This window comes from Ciconia boyciana, chromosome 27 (assembly GCF_034638445.1).
Source record: "Ciconia boyciana chromosome 27, ASM3463844v1, whole genome shotgun sequence".
Lineage (NCBI taxonomy): Eukaryota > Metazoa > Chordata > Aves > Ciconiiformes > Ciconiidae > Ciconia > Ciconia boyciana.
In genome coordinates this window covers 2,198,172-2,221,791 of record NC_132960.1, presented here as the reverse complement: position 1 = coordinate 2,221,791, position 23,620 = coordinate 2,198,172, and the positions used below count along the sequence as shown (strand labels likewise).

The window sequence follows — 23,620 nt, the reverse complement described above, 5'->3', positions numbered from 1 at the left end:
GGGGACACCAGGTGACACAGGGGCACGGGGCTATGGGGTTCTGGGGACAAAGGGCTACCGGGATATGGGACCACGGGGCCCTGGGAGTGGGGAGACACAGGAAACGGGGACAGGGGAGCACAGGGACCCGGGGTCCTGGGGCTATGGGGACACAGGGACATAGGGCAACAGGGTCCTGGGGACAGGGGGACACAGGGACAGGGGACCACAGGGATATGAGACCACAAGGAGCCAGTGGTGTGGGGCTACGGAGGCGTGGGGACCCAGGATGGGGGACAAGGGGACAGAGCCGGATTGACCCCAACCCCACTCAGCTCCCACCACCCCCCGGGGAGGGGGGACATGGTGACCCCGAGCGGGGCCACGTCCCCTCTGTGCCTCAGTTTCCCTTTGAGCACTGAGAGCCGCAGCAGAGGAGGAGCGCGGGAGGAAGGCAGAGCCCATCCCTGTGATGAAGCCGCCCGGCCTCAGCCCTGCTGGTGCAGGAGAAGGGGGCACGGCTCCGCTTTCACGCCTTAGCAATCCCTTTATTGCTTTGGGGGGGGCAGCCAGCTAAAAAAGGGGGGGTACGTTACATTAGCGCCTAACGAACCGGGCGTGCTAACGAGGCCGGAGGCGGAGGAGAAGGGGCGAACCCTGTCCCTGAGCTCTGTGCGGGGGCGTGAGGCGGCCGGCGAGGTTTTGGGGGCAAGAAGATGGGGGGGGGGAGAAAGAAGGGGGTCTCACCTCGACCCCCCCAGTGAGCCCCAGAGCGCTCGGAGAGCCCCCCCATAATTTAAGACATAAATTATAATTGCTAACGAGGAGCTGCCGCCAGCCCCGGGCGGGGATGCGGGGTTTGGGGGGGGGGGGGGGCAGCACCCCATAATAAATATCCCCAGCGGCGTAGAGGAGGACGAGGATGGAGGACGAAGGCTCAAATCTCCAACAAACTGCTGGCCTCGGGGCTACCGGCATCTTTCCCGGGAGAAGCCGGAGGCTGCCGAGGAGAAGCGGGGGGCTGCTCCCCGGTCCCGGTGGGGGGTGGTTTGGGGGGGCCGGCTTCAGCGTGGGTCTTCTGATGCTTGCTGAGATGATCGCTGCGGGTAAAACGCTTGCTGCAAAGGAGACACGTGAATTTTTTCTCCCGCGTGTGGGTACGGACGTGGCGTTCCAGCTCGTCGGAACGGGTGAAACGTTTGCCGCAGAAAAGCCAGTTGCAGACGAAGGGACGTTCGCCCGTGTGCCAGCGCAGGTGGGCTTTCAGGTGGGAGGCTTTGCCGTAGACCTTCCCGCAACCCGGAATGTGGCAGCTATGAACCGGCTTTCGTCGGGATCCTCCCGGACCCCCCAAACGCTCCAGCTCTTGGCAATTGGGACAATCGCAGGCCGGACGACCCCCTAACGAACCGCCTCGTGGTCCCTTAGGGGTTTCGCCCGGGTTGGTTTTAGGGGTAGGGGGTGCGGCGGGGTTACCGGTGTAGGGCGGGGGGTTGAGAGCCCCGAAATCGGAGCCGTAAGTGGGAAGCGGGGGGCTGAGGGTGGGCTGGCCCTGCAGCGAGCCCTGCAGCCCCTCGGCGCCCGCTGGTCCCCCCAGCCAGCCCCCGTTAGGGTGCACGTCCCACCAGGAGGGTGCTGCCGGCCCCGAGCCCCCCGGCAGCCCCCCGCCGATGCCGCCCTTGTACCAGGAGCCGTAGGGATGCGGCATCTCCAGCGAGGGGTAGACGCCCGGCAGGCAGTCGCCCGGTGGGTGCCCCTTGGCCGTCACCACCACGGGGGCACCCAGCACCTCCTGGGCGCCGGTGGGTGCCGGGAAGGGGTGGCCGAAGGGGCCGTAGTCGGGGCCGTAGGGGCCGGGTGATGCCTGGGGGCTGGCCGAGGGCGAGAGCAGCCCCGGGGCGCTGGGGAAGGCGGCGGTGTAGGAGTCACCCATGGCGGCGATGGGAGAGACGGGTGGGAGCACCCCGAGGTGAGGGGGACGGCGTCAGCGGGGGCACGGGGCCATGGCGCCCGGTGGCCTGCGGGAAGAGGGAGATGGGTGTTAGGGTGCTGGGGGGAAGGAGATAAAGGGGGGTACCCAGTGCAATGGGGTAACCAGTGCTGGGGGCACCCAGTCCTGTAAGGTGCCCAGCGCAATGGGGCACCCGGTGCAATGGGGCACCCGGTGCAATGGGGTAACCGGTGCAATGGGGCACCCAGCACCGTGGTGCATGCGGTATTGGGGTATCAAGGACCACGGGGCACCCAGTGCAGTGGGGCACCCAGTTTTGGGGAGCTAAGCACCACGGAGCACCCAGGGCACCCGGTGCAGTGGGGCACTTAGCCCCATGGGGTGCCCAGCATCACAGGGCACCCAGCCCCAGCCGGCACCCACACTCCGGCTACACCCAGCCCCATGGTGACACCCATCACCTCCCTCCCCACCCCACCACTCCCTGGCGCTCCCCGCTCCTCTGTGCCTCAGTTTCCCCCCGCGGGCTGAGAAGGCCCCGTCTCCACCCACGCAGCAGAGGCAGCCTCGCAGGGGCTTCTCTGAGGGCTGATAGCAGGGTTGTGCCGGCAGCGGGGGGCCCCCTCCCCGCCACCCCCCGGCCTCCCCCCGCTCCCAATCTCGGCTCCTTCTGCTTTTATGGCCTTTTAATCGAATTACGCTGTGGCCGCCCCCCTCCCCGGGTGACTTCCTCTGCTTTTATGCCCTTCATGGCTTTCAGCTGCCGCAGGCTGAGACCGGGCGTCATGAGCTGCCCCCCCCATCACCCCGAGTTTTTCCCTTTATTTTAATTTTTTTAAACTTATCCCTCCCCTTCACCCACTTTGTGGCTTTTCCAGCTTTTTTTTTTTTTTGGGGGGGGGGGGTCCCCGCCTTTCGCCGTGGTTATTGCGCCTATTTTTAAGCCGGCCCCGGCCGCGGTCACAGCGCGCTCCCGGTTTTCCAAGGATAACAAGGGCCAGGCCTGTGCCCCGGGAACGCTGCCCTGCCGCGAGAGCCGAGGTAATTAAAACCAGGGCGAGCGTCTAACGGAGGCACGCTTAAAATAGTGTAAACCTCCCATAAATCAGCTCCGCTTGCGCCGGGAAATTAGGAGCAGGGCAGGGAGCCGGGAGCTGTGGGCTGAGAACGGCACGAGCTCAGTGCACGAGTGGCTGCTGCAGGGCTGGGCGGTGGGGGGGGGAGAACCGGTGGTGTCGTGGCTCTGTGTGGCCTCTGCTGTGTCGGGGACCCCGACCCCTCCCGTGGTCCCCCCACTCTGGAGCAGCCCCCCGGGGTGGGACAGGTCCAGCCCCTGCTCTGGGGGTCCTGGGTCCCCAATTCCCAGTCCCTTGTCCCTGATCCCCAGTGCCCTGTTCCTGGTCCCCAGTCTCAGGTCCACAGTTCCTGTCCCCTTGTCCCCAGTCCCCAGACCTTGATCTCCAGTCCCTGGTCCCCAAACCCCAGTCCTTGATACCCCAAGTCCCTTATCCCTGGTCCCCTGTCCCCAGACCCCAACCCTGGTCTCTTGTCCCCAATCCCAGGTCCCCAAGCCCCATCCCTGGTCCCCATCCCCGGTCCCCATTCCTGATGCGCCACTGCCCTCAGTCCCGACCCCAGCGGGTGCCTCCTCAGCCCCTGCCTCAGTTTCCCCCGCCACCGTGCCCACGAGTCCCCAGGCCACCCTGCCACCCCCAGCCCCTGTCCTTGCTCGGCCCCGGCTCCCCGTCCCATGAACCCGGGCGTCCGGGACGCCCCATCACCCAGGGCCCTGGCTCCCCCTGCTCGCACGGTGAAACCGTCGCCAACGAGGGGACAGTTTGGGGCGGAGGTGGCACTTGGCACCGTCCCCATGTCCCTGTCCCCTCCCTGGGGATGGCGGGGTACAGGTCCTGCTGGAGTGGGGGACACCAGGGTGTCCCCTGCAGGCACAGGGACAGCGGGGCTGGAGGATCGGGCCCCGCGCAGGGATGGGGGAGGCCGGGTCCCCGGCTCCCGGTCCCCACGGCTCCCAGGGACTGCGGTGGCCTCTGGTGCCAGCCCGGTGTCCTCCCAGGGACCTGCCTGTCCCGGGGTGGCCCTGTGCCAGGGACGGACGTGGCCCCATCACCATGGCCTTGGGGATGGATGTGTCCCCGAGGGGTGCCGGACTCCTGGGGACAGGCGTGTTCCCATCAGCTGGTCTGGGGGTGCCATGGTGCTGGGGACGGATATGTCCGCATCCCCAGGTCTGGGGTGCAATGGCCCTGGGGACAGATGTGTCCCCATCCCCAGGTCTGGGGTGGAATGGCCTTGGGGACCGACGTGTCCCCAATGGCAGGTCCTGGGGCACCGCAGCCCCATCTGCCCGCTGCCAGCACCCAGGGCTCAGCACCCTGGGGTGCTCCGGTGCCGCAGGACCCCAGCGGTCCCTGGGCTGCGTCCTGGTGGTGGGTGCAGCGGTGGCAGCGGTGACAGGGTGGGGCTGGGGGGGGACAGCTCGCCTAGGAACAGCCACAAAGTCCCGGCGCTGAAAATATCCCCGGAGCCACCGAGCCCCACGCCCGGACGCCTGGGTCCTCTCCAGGCCGAGTCCCACGGCGGGAGGGGGGGGGGGGTCCCATATCCCGGGTGACCCTTCCTAAGTCGAGGGGGTCTCCTTTCCCGGCGGGGGGTGTCCTGTCCCAGAGGGTACCGATCCCAGGGGCATCCCCCAACCCTGGGGGTCCCGTACCCCGGGGACTCCCCCATGTTGGAGGCGGTCCCGTACCCCGGGGGTCCCTGTCCCGGGGGGGGGGGTTCAGTCTCCCCAGAGGGTCCCTGTCCTGCCCCCTTTCCTGTATCCCGAGGGGGTCCCCCGTCCCGAGGGGGTCCCTACCCCGGGGGGCTCCCCCATCCTGGAGGAGCTCCCCCATCCCGCAGGGTCCCGCGTCTCGGGGGTCCTTGTCCCGGGGGGGGCTCCCCCATCCCGGAGGTTCCCTGTCCTGGAGGGTCCCGTACCCCGGGGGTCTCCCGCATCCTGCAGCGGGTCCCGTACCCCGGGGGTCCATGTCCCGGGGGGGGGTGTCCTCCATCCCGAAGGGTCCCCGTCCCCGGGGGTCCCCCCCTCCCTCAGAGCTCCCGGGGGTCGGGGCTGTCCCGGGTCCCTCCCCGAGCTCCTCACCGCGCTCCGGGGCTCCGCGGGTCCGGGGATGCCGGGGGTGGGTACCGGCGGCGGGGATGCCGCTGTCGGGGTGCCGATGTCCCGGTATCGGGGTGCCGGTGTCCCGGGGCTCGGTGCGGGAGGGAGGGAGCTCCGCGGCGGCCGCCCGCCCCGCTGTGCCGCTGCGGCGGGGCTGGGCCGGGCCGGGACCGGGGCCGGGAGCCCTGCCCCGAACCGCCCCTCGCCGGGGGGGCCGGGGGGGTCGGGGGAAGGGAGGGCAGGGCAGGGGGAAGGGGAAAGGGAAAAGGAAAGGAAATGGGAAAGGGAAAAGGAAAGGACAGGAAAAGAGGAAGGAAAAGGGGAAAAGGAGGAAAAGAGTCTGAGCAGAAAGAACAAGGAATTGAAAGGGGGAAAGGAATTAGGGAGAGAAAGAAGAGAGAAAAGAAGAAAAGAAAGGAGAGGGGAAAGGAAGATAAAAGACAAAAGAAATGAGAAAATAAAAAGAAAAAAGACATAGCAAAAGAAAAAGAAAAGACAAGAGAAAAGAAAAAGGCAAGAAAAGAGAAAATAAATAAAATAAAATAAAATAAAATAAAATAAAATAAAATAAAAGCAGAAAAGAATAAATAAAAGAAAGAAAAGAGAAAAGAAAAAAGAAAAGAAAAGAGAAAAGAAAAGAAAAGAAAATAGAAAAGAAAAGAAAAGAAAAGAAAAGAAAAGAAAAGAAAAGAAAAGAGAAAAAGAAAAGAGAAAAAGAAAAGAGAAAAAGAAAAGAGAAAAAGAAAAGAGAAAAGTTGGGAAGGGAGGAAGACAGGGAGGCTGAAGGCTGGAGGAGGGAGGCCGGGGGCTGGGGGACAGGGACCGGGCAGGGGGGCAGGAGGAGGGGGAGAGAAGGGGAAGGGAGAGGAGTGGGGAGAGGGAGGGAAGTGCAGGGGGCTGCACCGGCAGGAAGGGAAAGGGAAAGGGAAGAGGCTGGGGAGGAAACGGGAAGGGCAGAGGAAGGAGAGGGGGAAGAAAGGGCCGGGCGGGGGGAAGGGGATGGGGAAGAGGGAGGGAAGGGGAAAGGGAAGGGGATGGGATGGGAAAAGGGATGGGGATGGGGAGGGCAAGGGGAAGGAGGGGTGAACGGGAAAAGTGCTGGAAGGGAGGGGAGGAAAAATGCAAAAGGGGGAAGAGAGGGACGGGAAGGGGAAAGGGAAGAAAGGGACAAAGGGGGAGGGGGGACTGGGGCACCCGAGGGCCTGCCACCCTGTCCCCCCTGCGCCCAGGGTCTGCGGGGGTGAGATGGGGGGAAACCACCCCAAAAGGGTGCCAGTGGGGATGGAGCAGGGATGAGGGTCTGGGATGGGGACAGGGACAGGATAGGGACGGAGCAGGGATGGGGACAAGACAGGACCCGGGATGGAGTTGGAGGTACCAGGGATGGGGATGGAGCAGAGATGGGGACAGAATTGGGCCCGGGATGGGGACAAGGGGGACCAGGGATGGGGACGGGAGCAGGGGTGGGGACAGGGGGACCAGGGATGGGGAGGGGATGTGGAGGGAGCAGGGATGGGGATGAGAGGGGACCAGGAATGGAGCTGGAGGTACTGGGAATGGGGCCAGGGGACCAGGGACGGGGACAGAAGAGGACCAGGAATGGGGTTGGGGGTGCCAAGGATGGGGACGGGGTGGGATGGAGCAGGGACAGGGACAGGGGGACCAGGGACGGGGATAGAGGGACCGAGGGATGGGGATGGAGGTCAGGGACGGGGATGGGGGCCGGGGGTGGGGACAGGGATGGGGGGGGAGCAGGGAGGGAATGGGCTGGGGGGCAGAGCCGGGGACGGGGACAAGAGACACTCACGGGGGAGCAGGGTTGGGGACCAGGACACAAGTGGCCCTGGAGATGGGGCTGGGGATCCCCCCATGCCTCAGTTTCCCTACTAAGGGGGGGTTATTCCAACCACTCTTTTTTTCCCCCCCTTTTCTTTCTTCTCTCCTTTTCATCTTTTTTTTCTCCCCCCCCCTTTTCTTCCTATTTTCCCCTTTTCTTTTTTTATTTTCCCCCTTTCCTATTTTTTTTTTTCCCCCCGACAAGGCCGTTTGGGAGCCAGCGGGGCCCTTTCCCAGCCCTGAGTCAGGGCTTTCCGCTCCGGAGCCGCCGGCGCCACGGCCGCCCGCCGAAGGCCGCAACCACCGTCCCCCCCCCGGGTCCCCCCCCTTCTCGCCGGGGCTTCCACTGCCCACAAACTGGGAGCAAACTGGGACGGCCGCTCCATCCCTCCTCTTCCTCAGCCGGCGGGGTGGGGGGACCCCATGGGGTTTTTTGGGGGGGGGGGTCACAGGGGTTTGGCTCCCACCGGCGTCGACCGCAATTTGGTTCATTTGGGGGGCGTGTTGGGAGCCACCCAAACGCCTGGGTCCCCTAGGTGGGGGTGCAAAGGGGGTTGGGAGCCACCCAAACTCCTGGGTCCCCTAGGTGGGGGTGCAAAGGGGGGGTTGGGAGCCATCCAAACTCCTGGGTCCCCTAGGTGGGGGTGCAAAGGGGGGTTTGGGTCTCCCCCCCGGCTTGGGGGTGGCAGGGACCCCCCCGTGTCCCTCGGGACCCTTCAAAGCTCGGCGGGCGCCCGCCGGGGGGAGCCGGGGGGGGGATGCGAGGGCTGGCGGCGGCGGGGGCTGATTACAGGGCGGCGCCGGGCCCGGCCGCCCACGGGCCCCACGGCCGCGCTCGGGGCCCCCGCAATTACCCGGGTATTTATACCCCGGCCGGACGCCTGGGTTCGCTCGCGGGGGCGGGGGGAAATGGGGGGGGCTCCTGCCCCATGGCTCGTCCTCTGGCTCTGCTTCCCTCCGTCGGCTGTCCGCCCTCCAGCCCTCCCTCCAGCCCTCCGTCCATCCCTCCCTCCCTCCATCCCTGCCTCCATCTCTCCTTCCCTCCCTCCATCCACTCCTCCATCCCTGCATCCCTCCCTCCATCCCTGCCTCCCTCCCTCTCTCCCTCCTTCCCTTCCCCCTTCCCTCCTCCCTCCCTCCTTCCCCCCCCGACTCATTTACCCCCATCTGTCAGCCCGGCTCAGGACCCAACATGAGCTTGAGGGGGCTCAGCCCCCATGACACGAGTTTGAGGGGTCTCAGCCCCCATGGCATGAATATGGGGAGCTCTCAGCCCCCCTGACATGAGTTTGGGGGGTCTTAGCCCCCATGGCATGAAGATGGGGGAGTCTCAGCCACCCTGACATGAGTTTGGGGCGTCTCAGCCCCCATAGCATGAATATGGGGCGGGGGTCTCAGCCCCCATGACACGAGTTTGGGGGGGTCTCAGCCCTCATGGCATGAAGATGGGGAGGTCTCAGCCACCCTGACATGAGTTTGGGGCGTCTCAGCCCTCATGGCATGAATATGGGGGGGTCTCAGCCCCCATGACACGAGTTTGGGGGTTCTCAGCCCCCATGGCATGAATATGGGGGGGGTCTCAGCCCCCCTGACATGAGTTTGGGGCATCTCAGCCCTCATGGCATGAAGACGGGGGGGTCTCAGCCCCCATGACGCGAGTTTGGGGGTTCTTAGCCCCCATGGCATGAGTAGGGGGTGGTCTCAGCAGGGCAGAGGTTGCACTCCCCAGGCAGGGCCTGAGATGTCCCCGTCCCCATCCTGGTGCCTGTCCCCAGGGGCCGGGGGACCCCCCCGAGCTGTAACCGCGGCCCCCCCTGTGCGGAGCGCGGGGACCCAGGCGTCCTGCGGTAAGTGCCAGCAGCTGGGCTGGGGGCACCGCGGCCCTTCAAAGGGGAGGGAAAATCAGCCCACGAATCGCTTCCATGTGTGGGGGGGGGGGGACACTGGGGGCACTGGGACTGGGAGTGGGGACTGGGAGGACTGGGGATGGGGCGGGGAGCACTGGGAGTCAGCACTGGGGATGGGGCACTGGGAATGGGGACTGGGAGCACTGGGAATAGGGACTGGGGGTACTGAGAATGGGGAGCAGTGGCAATGGGGCACTGGGGACACGGGGAATGGGGACGTGGGGACCTGGGATGGGGCACTGGGAATGGGGACTGGGAGCACTGGGAGTAGGGACTGGGGGTACTGAGAATGGGGAGCAGTGGGAATGGGGCACTGGGGACACGGGGAATGGGGACTGGGAGGACTAGGAGTGGGGACTGGGGGCACTGGGAGTGGGGACCTGGGATGGGGCACTGGGAATGGGGACTGGGAGCACTGGGAGTAGGGACTGGGGGTACTGAGAATGGGGAGCAGTGGGAATGGGGCACTGGGGACACTGGGAATGGGGACTGGGAGCACTAGGAGTGGGGACTGGGGGCACTGGGAGTGGGAACCTGGGATGGGGCACTGGGAATGGGGACTGGGAGCACTGGAAATGGGGACTGGGAGTACTGAGAATGGGGAGCAGTGGGAATGGGGCACTGGGGACACTGGGAATGGGGACTGGGAGGACTAGGAGTGGGGACTGGGGGCACTGGGAATGGGGACCTGGGATGGGGCACTGGGAATGGGGACTGGGAGCACTGGGAGTAGGGACTGGGGGTACTGAGAATGGGGAGCGCTGGGAATGGGGCACTGGGAGCGCTGGGAATGTGGTACCCCCCCTCCACAGCACAGTGTCCCCAAGCCCCCTCCCCCGAAGCATGCTGTCCCCAAGCCCCCAGCCTGGTGTCCCCAATGGTGTGGTGCCCCCCCACCCGGTGTCCCCAAGACCCCCAGCCTGGTGTCCCCATGGCACCATGTCCCCAAGCCCCCCCTGGCATGATGTCCCCAACCCCCCCATAAGACAGTGTCCCACCACCCAGTGTCCCTATGCCCCACAGCAGGCCGCCAGCCAGGGGACACCGGGGGTGGCCCCACGCGCCCCCGCCTCACTTGGCGGCAGCGGCCACCACGTCCCCTCCGTCCCTCGTCCCCCCCGCCACACTCCGGCCCCCGGATGTTTCTCTTGCGGTCGGAGGCCCCAAAATAGCGGCGGCCCCAGCGCGTGTGGGTGCGCCGGCCATGGCGTGCCAGCACCCGCGGGCCCCAGCCGGCCGTGGGGACGGGGGGGGGGGGGGAGGTGGGGGATGGCGGGGAGTCTCCGAGGGCTCATAGCGGGGTTGAGCACCCCCCCGGCACCCCGCTGGCTCAGCTTCCCACCCGGTGCGACGGACCCCCCGGCATTGTGCCAGCCCCCAAGTTTAGCCCCCATGGTGGTGGTGGGGGGGGATGAGGGTCTGGGGGGGACCCATAGGGTTTGGAGGGATCTATAGGTTCTGGGGGGACCCATAGGTTATGGGGGGACAGGAGGGGAATGAGGGGGATGTGGGGGGTGTCCATGAGTACACAGGGGACATGAGGGGACCTGGAGGGTCCCAGGGGAACATAGGGGACCTGGAGAGATGCGTGGGGTCATGGGGGACCCAGGGGGACATGGAGGAGATTGGGGGGGACCCACAGCATCATGGGAGAGATTGGGGGGGCCCATGGGGACATGGAGGACCCAGAGGGACATGGGGGAAATTGCGGGGGGGACATGGGGACGTGGGGGACCCACAGGGACTGGGGGCACCTGAGGGATATGGAAGGACCCAAGGGGACATTGGGGATGTGAGAGGACCCATGGGGACACGGAGGGACCCAAAGGGACAAGGGGACCAGGAGGGACCTGGAGGGACCGGGAGGACCCGGAGGCAGCTGGGGAGCCCGGGGGGGGGGGCTGGGGGTCCCCAGGCCCCGGGGAAGCCGGGGGCAGAGGTTGCCCCGAGGCCGAGCCGTGCCCACGCCCCGGCGCTTCCTTGCCACCCTCTAATTATCCCCCGGCCGGGCTAGAAATAACTGTGGTGGCCACGGGGGACAGGCCTGGCCCACGGGGACACGGGGATGGACCCTGGGGGGGGACAGGGACAGACCCTGGGGGGGGCACGGACAGACCCCCAGAATGGCCAGACAGACCCCAGGACGGCAGGACGGACCCCGGGGTGACAGGTATGGACCCCAGGTACCATGGAGAAGCCCCCCTGGTCTGCACCCCGTCCGTCTGTCCCCCAGCTGTCCCCTCATCCCTCCCCCACCCCGTTCTTCCCCCCCGCCATGTGTCTCTCATTGCGCTGCGGTGCAGAAGCCGCATCAAAGCGGTGGCAGCGGGAGCCGCAGGGGTGGCATTGGGGGGCCTGGCCCCCCCTCCGGCTGCCAAAGGACCCCCAGGGGTCCTGGGACCCGCCCAGGTTGCCAAGAGACCCTCCCCAGATCCTGTGCCCCCCCCCGCCAAGCTGCCATGGTGCCCTGGGTCCCCCCCTAGGCTGCCAAGGCCCCCCCATGGCAAGCTGGATCCGTCCTCAGGTACCCCCAAGCTCTGTGCCCCCCCCCAGGCTGCCAGGATCCCCCATGGTGTCCTGGGACCTCCCCCAAGCTGCCAGGGACCCCTCTCTGGCCATGAGGCCCCCCACGATGCCCTAGGTGCCACCAAAGCTGCCAGGGACCATGGTGCCTTGGGTCCCCCAGGTGCCCCCCAAGCCCTGTGACCCCCCCAGGCTGCCAGGAACCTCCCAAGGTTTCCTGGGACCCCCCGAGCTGCCAGGGACCCCTCTCGGGCCATGAGGCCCCCCACGATGCCCTAGGTCCCCCCAAAGCTGCCAGGGACCGTGGTGCCTTGGGTCCCCCAGGTGCCCCTCAGGCCCTGTGACCCCCAGGCTGCCAGAAACCCCCCCATGGTGTCCTGGGACTCCCCCAGGCTGCCAGGGACCCCCTCCAGCCGTGAGGCCCCCCACGATGCCCTAGGTCCCCCAAAGCTTCCAGGGACCGTGGTGCCTTGGGTCCCCAGGTCCCCCTCAGGCCCTGTGACTCCCCCAAAGGCTGCCAAGACCCCCCATGGTGTCCTGAAACCCCCCAAGCTGCCAGAGACCCCCACAGGGGTCCTGGGACCCCCAGGCTGCCAGGGACCCCCTCCGGCCGTGAGCCCCCATGATGCCCTAGGTCCCCCAAAGCTGCCAGGGACCATGGTCCCTTGGGTCCCCAGGTGCCCCCAAGCCCTGTGACCCCCCCAGGCTGGCAGGGGACCCCCCCACGGTGCCCTGGCCCCCCCGGGCCATGCCCTGGCCCTGTCGCGGTCCCTGTCCCCGCGGTCGGGCCGGGCCTGGCTCGCGCCACGCTGCATTTCTGCGGTTCCCAACCCAAAATTGCTGGGAGTCGCCCGGCGTCGCCCTGATTCCTCCGCGGCCACGACCCGCGGGGGGGCCCGGGGGGGCGCTCCCGGGGGGGGCCCGGGGGGCTGGGCACCCCAGGCTGCTCCCACTGCCCCCCCTACCCACGCCAGTGGCCCCGTGACCCACCCCAGTGTCCCCCTTCCCTCCCAGACTGGTCCCAGTACCTGCATCACCCACCCCAGTGCCTCTGCTCGCTGCCCAGACTGGTCTCAGCACCCCCATTTCTCATCCCAGTGCCCCCCCATTCCCTCCCAGACTGGTCCCAGAGTCCCCATTACCCACCCCAGTGCCCCCATTTCTCATCCCAGTGTCCCCATTCCCTCCCAGACTGGTCCCAGCACCCCCATTACCTACCCCAGTGCCCCCATTCCTTAGCCCAGTGTCCCCATTCACTTCCAGACTGGTCCCAGTGCCCCCTTTCCTCATCCCAGTGCCCCTGCTCCCCCCTAGACTGGTCCCAGTGCTCCCGTTCCCCCTCCCAGTTTGCCCCCATACTGGTCCAGAGCCAAGGGCTCCTCAGTCCCCCGTCCTGTGTCCCCAGCACTAACAGATGGTGTGAGATGGGGACAGGGAAGGGACAGGGACAGGGAAGAGGGATGGGGACGTGGACGAGGGTGAGGATGGAGACAGGGACAAGAGTGGGGATGGGGACAGGGACAAGCATGGGGACAGGGACTGGCTTAGGGACGGGGTTGTGAATGGGACAGGGACAGGGATGGGGACAGCAACAGAGCTGGGACAGGGACAGGGACAGGACAGGGTTGGGGAAAGGGAGACGTTTGGGAACAGGGACAGGACAGAGATGGGGACAGGACGGGGACAGTGACAAGGTTCAGGACAGAACTGGGGATGGGGAGAGGAACTGGGACAGGACAGTGACATGGATATGGTTGGGGACAGGACAGGGGCAGTGTTGGGGACAGGAGCGGGCACAGGACAAAGAAAGGGCATTAACAAGGTTGGGGACAGGGGAGGGACAGGAACAGGGCAGGGTTGGGGATGGGGACAGTGTTGGGAACAGGGACAGGACACCGTTGGGAAATGACAGGGATGGGGATGGGGACAAGGACAGGACAGGAGAGGGTTGGGGTCAGGACAGGGTTGGGGACATTGTTGGGGACAGGACAGGGCTGGGGTGAGGACAGGGCCAGAGCTGGGGACCCTGTTGGGGACAGGGCAGGGACGGGGTTGGGGACAGGACAGGGTTGAGGTGAGGACAGGGCCAGAGCTGGGGACCTTCTTGGGGACAGGGCAGGGTCAGGGTTGGGGACAGGACAGGACACTGTTGGGGACAGGACAGGGCCAGGGTTGGGGACCCTGTTGGGGACAGGACAGGGCCAGGGTTGGGGACCCTGTTGGGAACAGGGCAGGGACAGGGTTGGGGACAGGACAGGGTTGAGGTGAGGACAGGGCCAAAGCCAGGGATCCTGGGGGGGACAGGGGGGGGAGGGGGTTGGAGACAGGACAGGACACTGTTGGGGACAGGACAGGGCTGGGGACCCTGTTGGGGACCCTGTTGGGGACCCTGTTGGGGACAGCCGGGCCAGGCGCCCCCGCCAGGGGGCAGCAGAGACCCGCGCCGGCGGCGGCACCGACCCGTCTCGGCCACCAGGGGGGGCTGGGACTGGGGGGGACCGGGGGACTGGGAGAGACTGGGGGGACTGGGGGGACTGGGGAGACTGGGGGGACTGGGAGAGACTGGGGGACTGGGAGAGACTGGGGGGACTGGGAGGGACTGGGAGAGACGGGGGGACTGTGGAGACTGGGAGGGACTGGGAGAGACTGGGGGACTGGGGAGACTGGGAGAGACTGGGGGGACTGGGAGGGACTGGGAGAGACGGGGGGACTGTGGAGACTGGGAGGGACTGGGGGGACTGGGAGAGACTGGGGGAGACTGGGAGAGACTGGGGGGACTGGGGGGGACTGTGGAGACTGGGTGGGACTGGGAGGGACTGGGAGAGACTGGGGGGGACTAGGAGGGACTGGGAGAGACTAGGGGGGACTGGGAGGGACTGGGGAGGCGCTGCGGGGAGACTGGGGGGGACTGGGGAGACTGGGGGGGACTGGGAGGGGACTGGGAGGGACTGGGGGGCTGCGGGGGGACTGGGGGGACTGGGGAGACTGGGTGGGGACTGGGAGGGACTGGGGGGACTGGGGGGACTGTGGGGGACTGTGGAGACTGGGAGGGACTGGGAGAGACTGGGGGGGACTAGGAGGGACTGGGAGAGACTAGGGGGACTGGGAGGGACTGGGGGGACTGGGAGAGACTGGGGGACTGGGAGGGACTGGGAGAGACTGGGGGGACTAGGAGGGACTGGGAGAGACTAGGGGGACTGGGAGGGACTGGGAGAGACTGGGGGACTGGGAGGGACTGGGAGAGACTGGGGGGACTGTGGAGACTGGGTGAGACTGGGAGAGACTGGAGGGGACTATGGAGACTGGGGGGACTGGGAGAGACTGGGAGGGGACTGTGGAGACTGGGAGGGACTGGGAGAGACTGGGGAGACTAGGGGGGACTGTGAGGGACTGGGAGAGACTGGGGGGACTGGGGAGACTGGGGGTACTGTGAGAGACTGGGGGGACTGTGGAGACTGGGGGGGACTGGGAGGGACTGGGAGGGACTGGGAGAGACTGGGAGGGACTGGGAGAGACTGGGGGGGGACTGGGGGGGACTGGGAGGGACTGGGGAGATGGGGGGACTGGGGGGGGACTGGGGAGACTGGGAGGGACTGGGAGGGACTGGGAGAGACTGGGGGGACTAGGAGGGACTGGGAGAGACTAGGGGGACTGGGAGGGACTGGGGAGACAGGGGGACTGGGGGGGACTGGGGAGACTGGGAGGGACTGGGAGGGACTGGGAGAGACTGGGGGGACTAGGAGGGACTGGGAGAGACTAGGGGGGACTGGGAGGGACTGGGGAGGTGCTGTGGGGAGACTGGGGGGACTGGGGAGACTGGGGGGACTGGGAGAGACTGGGGGGACTGGGAGAGACTGGGGGGACTGGGAGGGACTGGGAGAGACAGGGGGGACTGTGGAGACTGGGAGGGACTGGGAGAGACTGGGGGGACTGGGGGAGACTGGGAGAGACTGGGGGGGACTGGGAGAGACTGGGGGGGGACTGGGAGGGACTGGGAGAGACGGGGGGGACTGTGGAGACTGGGAGGGACTGGGGGGACTGGGAGAGACTGGGGGAGACTGGGAGAGACTGGGGGGACTGGGGGGACTGTGGAGACTGGGTGGGACTGGGAGGGACTGGGAGAGACTGGGGGGGGACTAGGAGGGACTGGGAGAGACTAGGGGGACTGGGAGGGACTGGGGAGGCGCTGCGGGGAGACTGGGGGGGACTGGGGAGACTGGGGGGACTGGGAGGGGACTGGGAGGGACTGGGGGGCTGCGGGGGGACTGGGGGGACTGGGGAGACTGGGTGGGGACTGGGAGGGACTGGGGGACTGGGGGGGACTGTGGGGGACTGTGGAGACTGGGAGGGACTGGGAGAGACTGGGGGGACTAGGAGGGACTGGGAGAGACTAGGGGGACTGGGAGGGACTGGGGGGGACTGGGAGAGACTGGGGGGACTGGGAGGGACTGGGAGAGACTGGGGGGACTAGGAGGGACTGGGAGAGACTAGGGGGACTGGGAGGGACTGGGAGAGACTGGGGGGACTGTGGAGACTGGGTGGGACTGGGAGAGACTGGAGGGGACTATGGAGACTGGGGGGACTGGGAGAGACTGGGAGGGGACTGTGGAGACTGGGAGGGACTGGGAGAGACTGGGGAGACTAGGGGGGACTGTGAGGGACTGGGAGAGACTGGGGGGGACTGGGGAGACTGGGGGTACTGTGAGAGACTGGGGGGACTGTGGAGACTGGGGGGGACTGGGAGGGACTGGGAGAGACTGGGAGAGACTGGGAGGGACTGGGAGAGACTGGGGGGACTGGGGGACTGGGAGGGACTGGGGAGATGGGGGGACTGGGGGGGACTGGGGAGACTGGGAGGGACTGGGAGAGACTGGGGGGACTAGGAGGGACTGGGAGAGACTAGGGGGACTGGGAGGGACTGGGGAGACGGGGGACTGGGGGGACTGGGGAGACTGGGAGGGACTGGGAGGGACTGGGAGAGACTGGGGGGACTAGGAGGGACTGGGAGAGACTAGGGGGACTGGGAGGGACTGGGGAGGTGCTGTGGGGAGACTGGGGGGACTGGGGAGACTGGGGGGACTGGGAGGGACTGGGGGGCTGCGGGGGGACTGGGAGGGACTGGGGGCACTGGGGAGACTGGGTGGGGACTGGGAGAGACTGGGGTGCTAAGGGGTGGGGGGCTAACAGAAGGCAATGGGGTGCTACTGGGGAGGGGGGGGGCTACTGGGGAGGGGTCCTGATGGGGGTAACAGGGTGGGGGGTGATGGGGGGTCCAATTGGGGGGTTACTGGGAGGGGTGTCCCAATAGGGGGTATTGGGGGGGCAATGGGGTGCTAATAGGGTGGGGGTTAATGGGGGGCTACTGGAGGGGGTCCCAATGGGGGGTAATGGGGTGGGGGTTAATGGGGGTCCCCATGGGGTGGGGGCTCCCGGAGGGGGTTAATGGGATGAAGATCCTGATGGGAGTAATGGGGTGCTGGGGGGGGGGGTGAGGGGTCTAATAAGGGGGGCCCTAATGAGGGGGTGGGGGTCTAATGGGGTGGGGGCCCTGTGGTGGCTCTGGGCAGCCCCCACAGACCCTCCCCAGCCCCCCCGTGGCCCCCAGCCCTGTCCCCCGGGCCCGGGACAGGGTGGGACGGGGGCTTGTCCCCACTGTCCCCCCCCCCCCCGAGCAGAGCAGGACGGAGGGGGGGGGGGATTGCTGGGGGAGGGGGGGCAGGAGGAGGAGGAGGAGGAGCAGGAGGAGGAGGAGGAAGAAGCAGCCTTTGCCCCTGAGAAGCACAGGCAGATGCGGCCTTCGCCCCGTGCCGGGGCGGCGTGACGAGCTGGCGGGGACCCAGCTCCGGTGACAGGATGGGGACAGTCCCCATGTCCCCCCACCCACCTCGTGCCCTCCCCGCTGCCGGGCCCGGCCCTTTTGGGGCAGGGGCTGCGAAGCACGGCCCCACCGGCGTCACCAGCCCCGGGGACGCCGCGACGGGGACAAACTAACCAAGAAACCCCAAGTTTGTCCCCTTCCCCGGTGGCACGGCACTGTCGGCAAGCCAAGAGGGGAAACTGAGGCACGGGGCTGGGTGGACACACGCTCTGTGTCCTCGCGTGTCCCCAGGTGCCACCGCTGTGGGTCAGGAGGGGAAACTGAGGCACGGGGCTTGGTGGACACATGCTCTGTGTCCCCAAGTGCCACCACTGTAGGTCAGGAGGAGAAACTGAGGCACGGGACTGGGTGGACAGATGCTCTGTGTCCCCGTGTGTCCCCAAGTGCTGCTGCTGCAGGTCAGGAGGGGAAACTGAGGCACGGCAGGGGATTGGTCCCATCCGTGGCCACTGACGCCGCAGCTGGCAGGACACGGGCCGGGATGAAAGGAAGCGCTTGTGTTCGCCGAGCGCGGGGGGCACAGGGACAGGGACCCCCCCTTGGCCCCCGACGGCTGCGGCAGAGGCGACTTCAAGGCCACAGCGGGGTCTGGGGTGAAGCAGCGGCCGCCTCCCCGCCGGCATGGCGGGGGACAAAGCCACCGCTGCGCTCGACGGCAAGCCGACAGCGGACAGCGTCCCCTCCCCGCTACCAGGGTTTTGGGGGACAGGGTCCGGGCAGTGCCGGAGCCAGGATGAGGGGTTGTCCCCAAAAAATGCCAGCTGCGGGATGGTTTGGTTTTATTTCGCCTCCCCGGGTGGGTCTCCGCTCTTTGTCCGGCGGTGTTTTAATGACGCCGGGGGTTCGCAGCCAGCCGGTGGGACCGGTGCCGCAGCGAGAAGCCGAAATAAAACAGTTCCGCTGGAAGCGGGGTGAGGTCGCGGTGAGTGACAGCAATTTTCCAGCTGCGGGATGAAGGGAATTAGGCCAAAAAAAGTGGAAAATAAAAAGGTCACGGCAAAGACGGCATCCGGGCGGCCGGCGGGGAGCCGGGCAAGGGGCTCGCTGGCCTTGGCAGCACCTCCAAAATCAACAGCAGGGCCATGGTTGGGGGGCTCCCCGCGCCGTGGGCCCCCCGTCACCGGGGGACATCAAAGGGCGGTGGCCGGTGGGGACGGGCAGCGGGTGGAAAGGCAGCTCTGGGGGGGGACGGCGCCGTGTGGGGCGGATGGCTTTGATCCTGGAAAGCAAAAAAAAAAGACATTATACGTCATCTCTTGTCGTGTTCCCCCCCCCGCCCCCGGTTTGTCACCGGCCGTGCCCGTCTCCCGCTGCCGGGGTGGCCGTGCGGCCATGTCCCCCAGGGCCCTCGCGCCTCGTTTGCCTTCAAAAACCTCGTTTTTTGTAAACCTGGGGCTTTTTGCTGTGAAATCCCCCAAATAACACCCCCTCCCATGCCCAGAGCAGGGTTGACCCCAGGAGCTCGCACCAGCGGAGGGGAAGAGGCCCAGGCGTCCCAGCGGTGACAGTCCCTGTCATGACAGGGCTGGGTGCTGTGACAGGACGCGGGGCACGTAGTGACAGGGACTCGAGGGCCCGCTGTGGTGACAAGGCCCTGGGGATGTTTACACAGCGACGAGGCCCCGCCGAACACCTGTGAGGGCATGTCGCACCGGGATGGCGGCTGTCGCGACAGGGCTGAGGTGGCTCGTGACAGGAAAAGGTGACCGGGGGAGGTGAAGAATGGCGCTGTCGCGACACAGGCCGGGTTACCGAGCCGGCGTGGCCGCTCCGGGGACGCCGCCCGGGCTTGGGGGTGCCCGGCTCCGGGCAAAGCGGCCGCCGCCGCCGGGGCGGAGCCAGCACCAAAATGGCGCCTTTTCCGCCACATTCCCGGCGCCGCCAAGCCGTCCCTCCAAGGGCGCAGCCCGGCCGCTCTCCCCGCCTCCTCGCGGCGCCCATTGGCCAGTTTGAGACGGACCGCCGTTCTCATTGGCGCGGCGCCCCGCCGCGGCCGACGCCTCCGAGCGAGGATTGGGCAGCGCTCCCGTCAGTGTGCGAGCCCGCCTTCCCCCGCGGCGCGGGCCGCGCGGCCGGTTGGCGGTCCCCGCTGTCAGTCACTCCTCCGGCCCGCCTCCGTCACCCATTGGCGGCGGCGCGCGCCCATCACGCCGCGGCCCACGCCGCCGCGGCCGCTCCCATACGGGGTCTCCCTGTGAGCCCGCGCGGGCGCCGATTGGCCCCCGCGGCCGCCGGCCCCCCCCTCCCGCTCCCCCATTGGCCGCCGCCCGCGGCGCTCCCCCTCCCCCACGGGGCGGGGCGGCGGGGGCGGTGCGCCCCCCGCCTCCCTCCCCCCTCCGCCGGCCCGCCCTCGCTCCCCACTGGCCGGCCCGCCCGTCACTCGTCCGCCCGCGGCGGCGCCCCATTGGCGGACGCGGCAGCAGGGGCGGGCCGCGGGGCCGGGGCCGCGGCGCGCGGCTCCCTCCCTCGGCAGCCCCTTGGCGGTCACCGGCGGGGTTAGGCCGCCTCGTCAGCGAGCCGGGCGCGCCCGCCCCTCCTCCCCCCCGCCCCGCCGCCGCTCGGGCTCGCCCCCCCCGGCCACCATGAGCGGTAAGGACGGGCCCGCCGCGCCGGCGGGGGGGGGGCGAGGGGCGCGCGGCCGCCCAGGCACACGCAGACGACGGCGCCCGCCCGCTCGGAGGGGCCAGAGGCGGCCCCGCCCCACGCCGGGCCGGGCCCCGCCGGGCCGGGCCTCGCCTCGCCGCGCCGCGCCGGGGGGACCTGCCGGGGGAGGGACCCGGGGGAGGGGGAAGGCCTCGGGGGAGGGGCCCGGCGGACGGGCCGGGCCCGGCTGGGAGCGGAGGAGGGGGCGGCGGCGGCGGGGGGGTGGTGTGTGATGGGGAGGCTCCGGTAATCGGCGGGGGAGCACCGGAGGGGTGGGGGTGGGGGTAGGATCCCGGGGATCGGGCGCGGAGAGGAGGATTTTTGCGGGGAGGGTGTAGGCCTGAGCGGGGTGGCTGTGAGAGCAGGTACCGGGGAGGGGGTTGCTCTCCCCCCCCGCCCTCCCGAGGAAGGCGCCCTGCGGGGCGGATGTGTGCGGGGGGACACGGGGAGGGGGACTGGGGGGCGGGGGCCGTGGGGAAGGTGTGAGCTGCTGGGGGTGTTTTGGGGGGCGAGGGAATCCACGGAAGCGATGCCGGGGGCTGGAGGGGAACCTGGTGAGCGGTGCTGGAGGGGGGCACAAGCCCCAGGTTCTGGCGGGGGGGGGTTGCCAGAGGAGGAGGAGGCTTCTGAGCGGTGGGAGAGGAGGGGTTGGGGGGAGGAGGGACCCCCGTGCAGTGGGGTCACAGGGAGCACGGATGGGGGAGTCCCGGCCAGGGGATTCCTGGAGAGCCCCGTGGGCTGGATCCACGGTGGGGAATCCCGTGGGCAGGGCAGGCAGAGGGCCTGCGGGGTGGATCCACGGAGGGCCGGGGCAGGAGGTGTGCTCCCAGGCCAGCGGGGAAGGGAAAGGGGAGGCCCGGGGAGGACCTCGACGGGGGCCAGGGAGTGTCCCGAGCGGGTGGGGAGGAGCTGGGACCTGGAGCAGGGCCGGGTCCTCCTCCGCCTGTCCCGCTGCCAGCTCCCCTTTGGCAGCTCCCTCCGGTTCCCAGCCCCTTCGCGCCAGCGCCCGAGCAGCACAGGGTCCCCCCAGAGTGCCGCCAGCGTGCCTTCCCCCCTCCCTGCCCAGCCCTCCTGCCTTCCCTGCCCGTGACTCCCCGTGTGTCCTCGCACTCCTCGTCCCCCTCTCCTTCCCAGAAATGTCTTTAATTCCCGCTGTCGTTTCCCGCCCGCGCAGACCAAGAGAGTCCCGAGGAGATGGCGACAGTGAAGCCCGAGAAGGGCGAAGGAGATGCCAGCAGTAACAGCAGCGCAGGCGGTGGGGAGGGCCAGGTGAGTGTGGGGAGGGAGGAACAGCCCCAAGCTGGCGGCCTCCTGGCTCCGCTCGTCCTAGGGAACTCTCCGTCCCCGTGGCAAAGTCCAGGGCCGGGCCGAGGTGTTTGTTTGGCCCAGCCGAGCGTTACGCCGGCTCCTCTCCCCAGGGAGAGGAAGAGAAGGGCGAGTGCGCGCCGGGGGATTGTCATGCTGCCAAACGCCCCACCGGAGCACCGACCCGCAGCGCCCGTGGCTTCCCCTCCTCCCCCAGCTCTGCACGGTGCCCTCAAAAACATGACAGTTGCCCTGCTCCCAGTAAACACCACAGCCCCGACTGGCCCTTCTCCAGGTCGGGGTGCCCAGGAACGACTGTACTTCCCCGGCGTTGTTCTCCTGCGGGGAGATTCGCTCGCTTTGGGGTGGAGGAGACGTCTCTCCTTGCCTTTTACATGCAGGCTCCCTCCCCTTTCCTCCCTCCCAGAGGGTTTTTCCCTGTGGGTTCAGTCTGTCCTGGCCTGACAGCCCTGTGTCTGGCAGTTGTATTTTTCCGGCTGTGGGTGGGTTTTCTCAGGAAGGAGTGTTTATCTTTTCCAAGTATGCTCCTCCCTGCTTTCTCTTTTATTTTTTCCCCTTCTTTTATTTTCGGCCTGCCCATCGGGCCGCCTCCCGCTTCCTTAACTCCTCCTCTCCTTCCCAGGAATCGCAGCCTTCCCCGCTGGCTCTGCTGGCAGCTACCTGCAGCAGGATCGAGTCTCCCAACGAGAACTCCAACAGCTCCCAGGGCCAGCAAGGCGGGAGTGGCGAGCTGGACCTGACAGCCGCTGCCGCTCAGATCGCCCAGTCTGCCAACGGCTGGCAGATCATTTCCGCCGGCTCCAGCACGCCGACGGCCTCCAAGGAACAGGGCAGCAATGGCAGCAACGGTGGAGATGCCTCCAAAAGCCGGCCCGTGAGCGCGGGGCAGTACGTGGTCACGACCGCTTCCAACCTGCAGAACCAGCAGGTGCTCACGGGCCTGCCGGGAGTTATCCCAAATATCCAGTACCAGGTCATTCCCCAATTCCAAACCATCGATGGGCAACAGCTCCAGTTTGCCACCACCCCTGCCCAAGTCAACGTGCAGCAGGATGCCTCTGGGCAGCTCCAGATCATCCCCGGCACAAACCAGCAGATCATAACGAGCCGAGCGGGGACGAGTAACCTCATCGCCATGCCAAACCTGCTGCAGCAGGCTGTCCCCATCCAGGGCGTGGGCTTAGCCAACAACACCCTCTCAGGGCAAACCCAGTACGTGGCCAACGTCCCCGTGGCTCTGAACGGCAACATCACCTTGCTGCCCGTCAACAGCGTGGCCGCCAGCCTGGCTCCCACCTCTCAGACAGTCACGTTGAGCAGCTCCGGCTCTCCGGACAGCAGCTCCCAGCCGGCCACCTCGGGTGCTGCCATCAGTTCCACCAACACAGCCACGTCTCACGCTAGTTCTGGCGCCTTTTTTACCAACGCCAACAGCTACTCCACTACCACCACCACCAGTAACATGGGCATCATGAATTTTTCCACCAGCGCGACGGTGGGAACCAACGTCCAGGCACAGACACCCCAGAGGGTCAGCAGCGTCCAGAGCTCGGACTCTCTGCAGAGCCAAGTTTCTGGGGTGGGTTTGCAGCCGGGGCAGCAGAAAGAGGGGGATCAAAGTCAGCAATCGCAGCAGCAGCAGCAGCAGATCCTGATCCAACCTCAGCTAGTCCAAGGAGGGCAGACAATCCAAGCCCTCCAGACCACCCCGCTCTCTGGCCAGACCTTTGCCACTCAAGCCATCTCCCAAGACGCCTTGCAGAACCTGCAGCTCCAAGCTGTCCCCAACTCCGGGCCCATCATCATCCGAACGCCCACGGTGGGTCCCAACGGGCAGGTGAGCTGGCAGACCATCCAGCTCCAAAACCTTCAGGTTCAAAACCCCCAGGCCCAGACAATCACCTTGGCCCCCATGCAGGGAGTGTCGCTGGGGCAGACGGGCAGCACCAGCACCACGCTCACCCCCATCGCCTCCCTCCCCAGCGGCACTGTCACGGTCAACGCTGCCCAGCTCTCCTCCATGCCAGGCCTCCAGACTATTAACCTCAGTGCCTTGGGAGCGTCTGGGATCCAGGTGCATCAGCTGCAAGGGCTGCCGCTGGCCATAGCAAACACTGCCGGTAAGTTGTTTTGTCTCGGTTCCTTTCTGTACCCAGGCAGAGGAAATTGAAGGCGAAACGATGGTGCCTGGCTGCACGCAGCCGGCTCCGTGCGCTGTCTGGACTCTGCAGGGTTCAGGGCGCTGGCACAGCCCTGCCAGGGCTGGAGCTGGGGGTGATCAGTGCCAAACCGAGTTGGCAAGCGGGCTGGCGCTTATGCTGGCCCTGGGAAGGAAGTATTAAGTATCTGCTGATTGCCATAAGACACTGAAACTCATTTTGGGGAATTTCTGATCTAAT

The 23,620-nt window shown here is 67.2% G+C and overlaps 2 protein-coding genes across 2 annotated transcripts in view; one reads left to right on the top strand and one right to left on the bottom strand.

Moving 5' to 3' along the window:
• Window positions 1-491: 491 nt before the first annotated feature.
• Window positions 492-5,317, bottom strand: SP7 (Sp7 transcription factor). Its single transcript, XM_072847507.1, has 2 exons — window positions 5,091-5,317; window positions 492-1,997 (listed from the first exon to the last, which is right to left on the bottom strand). The coding sequence occupies exon 2, from the start codon at window positions 1,910-1,912 to the stop codon at window positions 917-919; it is 996 nt and encodes a 331-aa protein (XP_072703608.1). The 5' UTR covers window positions 1,913-1,997; window positions 5,091-5,317; the 3' UTR covers window positions 492-916.
• A 14,384-nt stretch (window positions 5,318-19,701) lies between these two features.
• Window positions 19,702-23,620, top strand: part of SP1 (Sp1 transcription factor) — a 19,119-nt gene continuing 15,200 nt past the window's right edge. The window contains exons 1-3 of the mRNA XM_072847458.1: window positions 19,702-19,841; window positions 21,070-21,164; window positions 21,844-23,341. Coding sequence (XP_072703559.1) covers window positions 19,835-19,841; window positions 21,070-21,164; window positions 21,844-23,341 — 1,600 coding nt within the window. The 5' untranslated portion in view covers window positions 19,702-19,834. The remainder of the gene's footprint in view (window positions 19,842-21,069; window positions 21,165-21,843; window positions 23,342-23,620) is intronic.

What these genes read in the sequence shown, in the direction of transcription:
- SP7 (XM_072847507.1), bottom strand. Translation starts at nt 1,912, where the DNA reads ATGGGTGACTCCTACACCGCCGCCTTCCCCAGCGCCCCGGGGCTGCTC.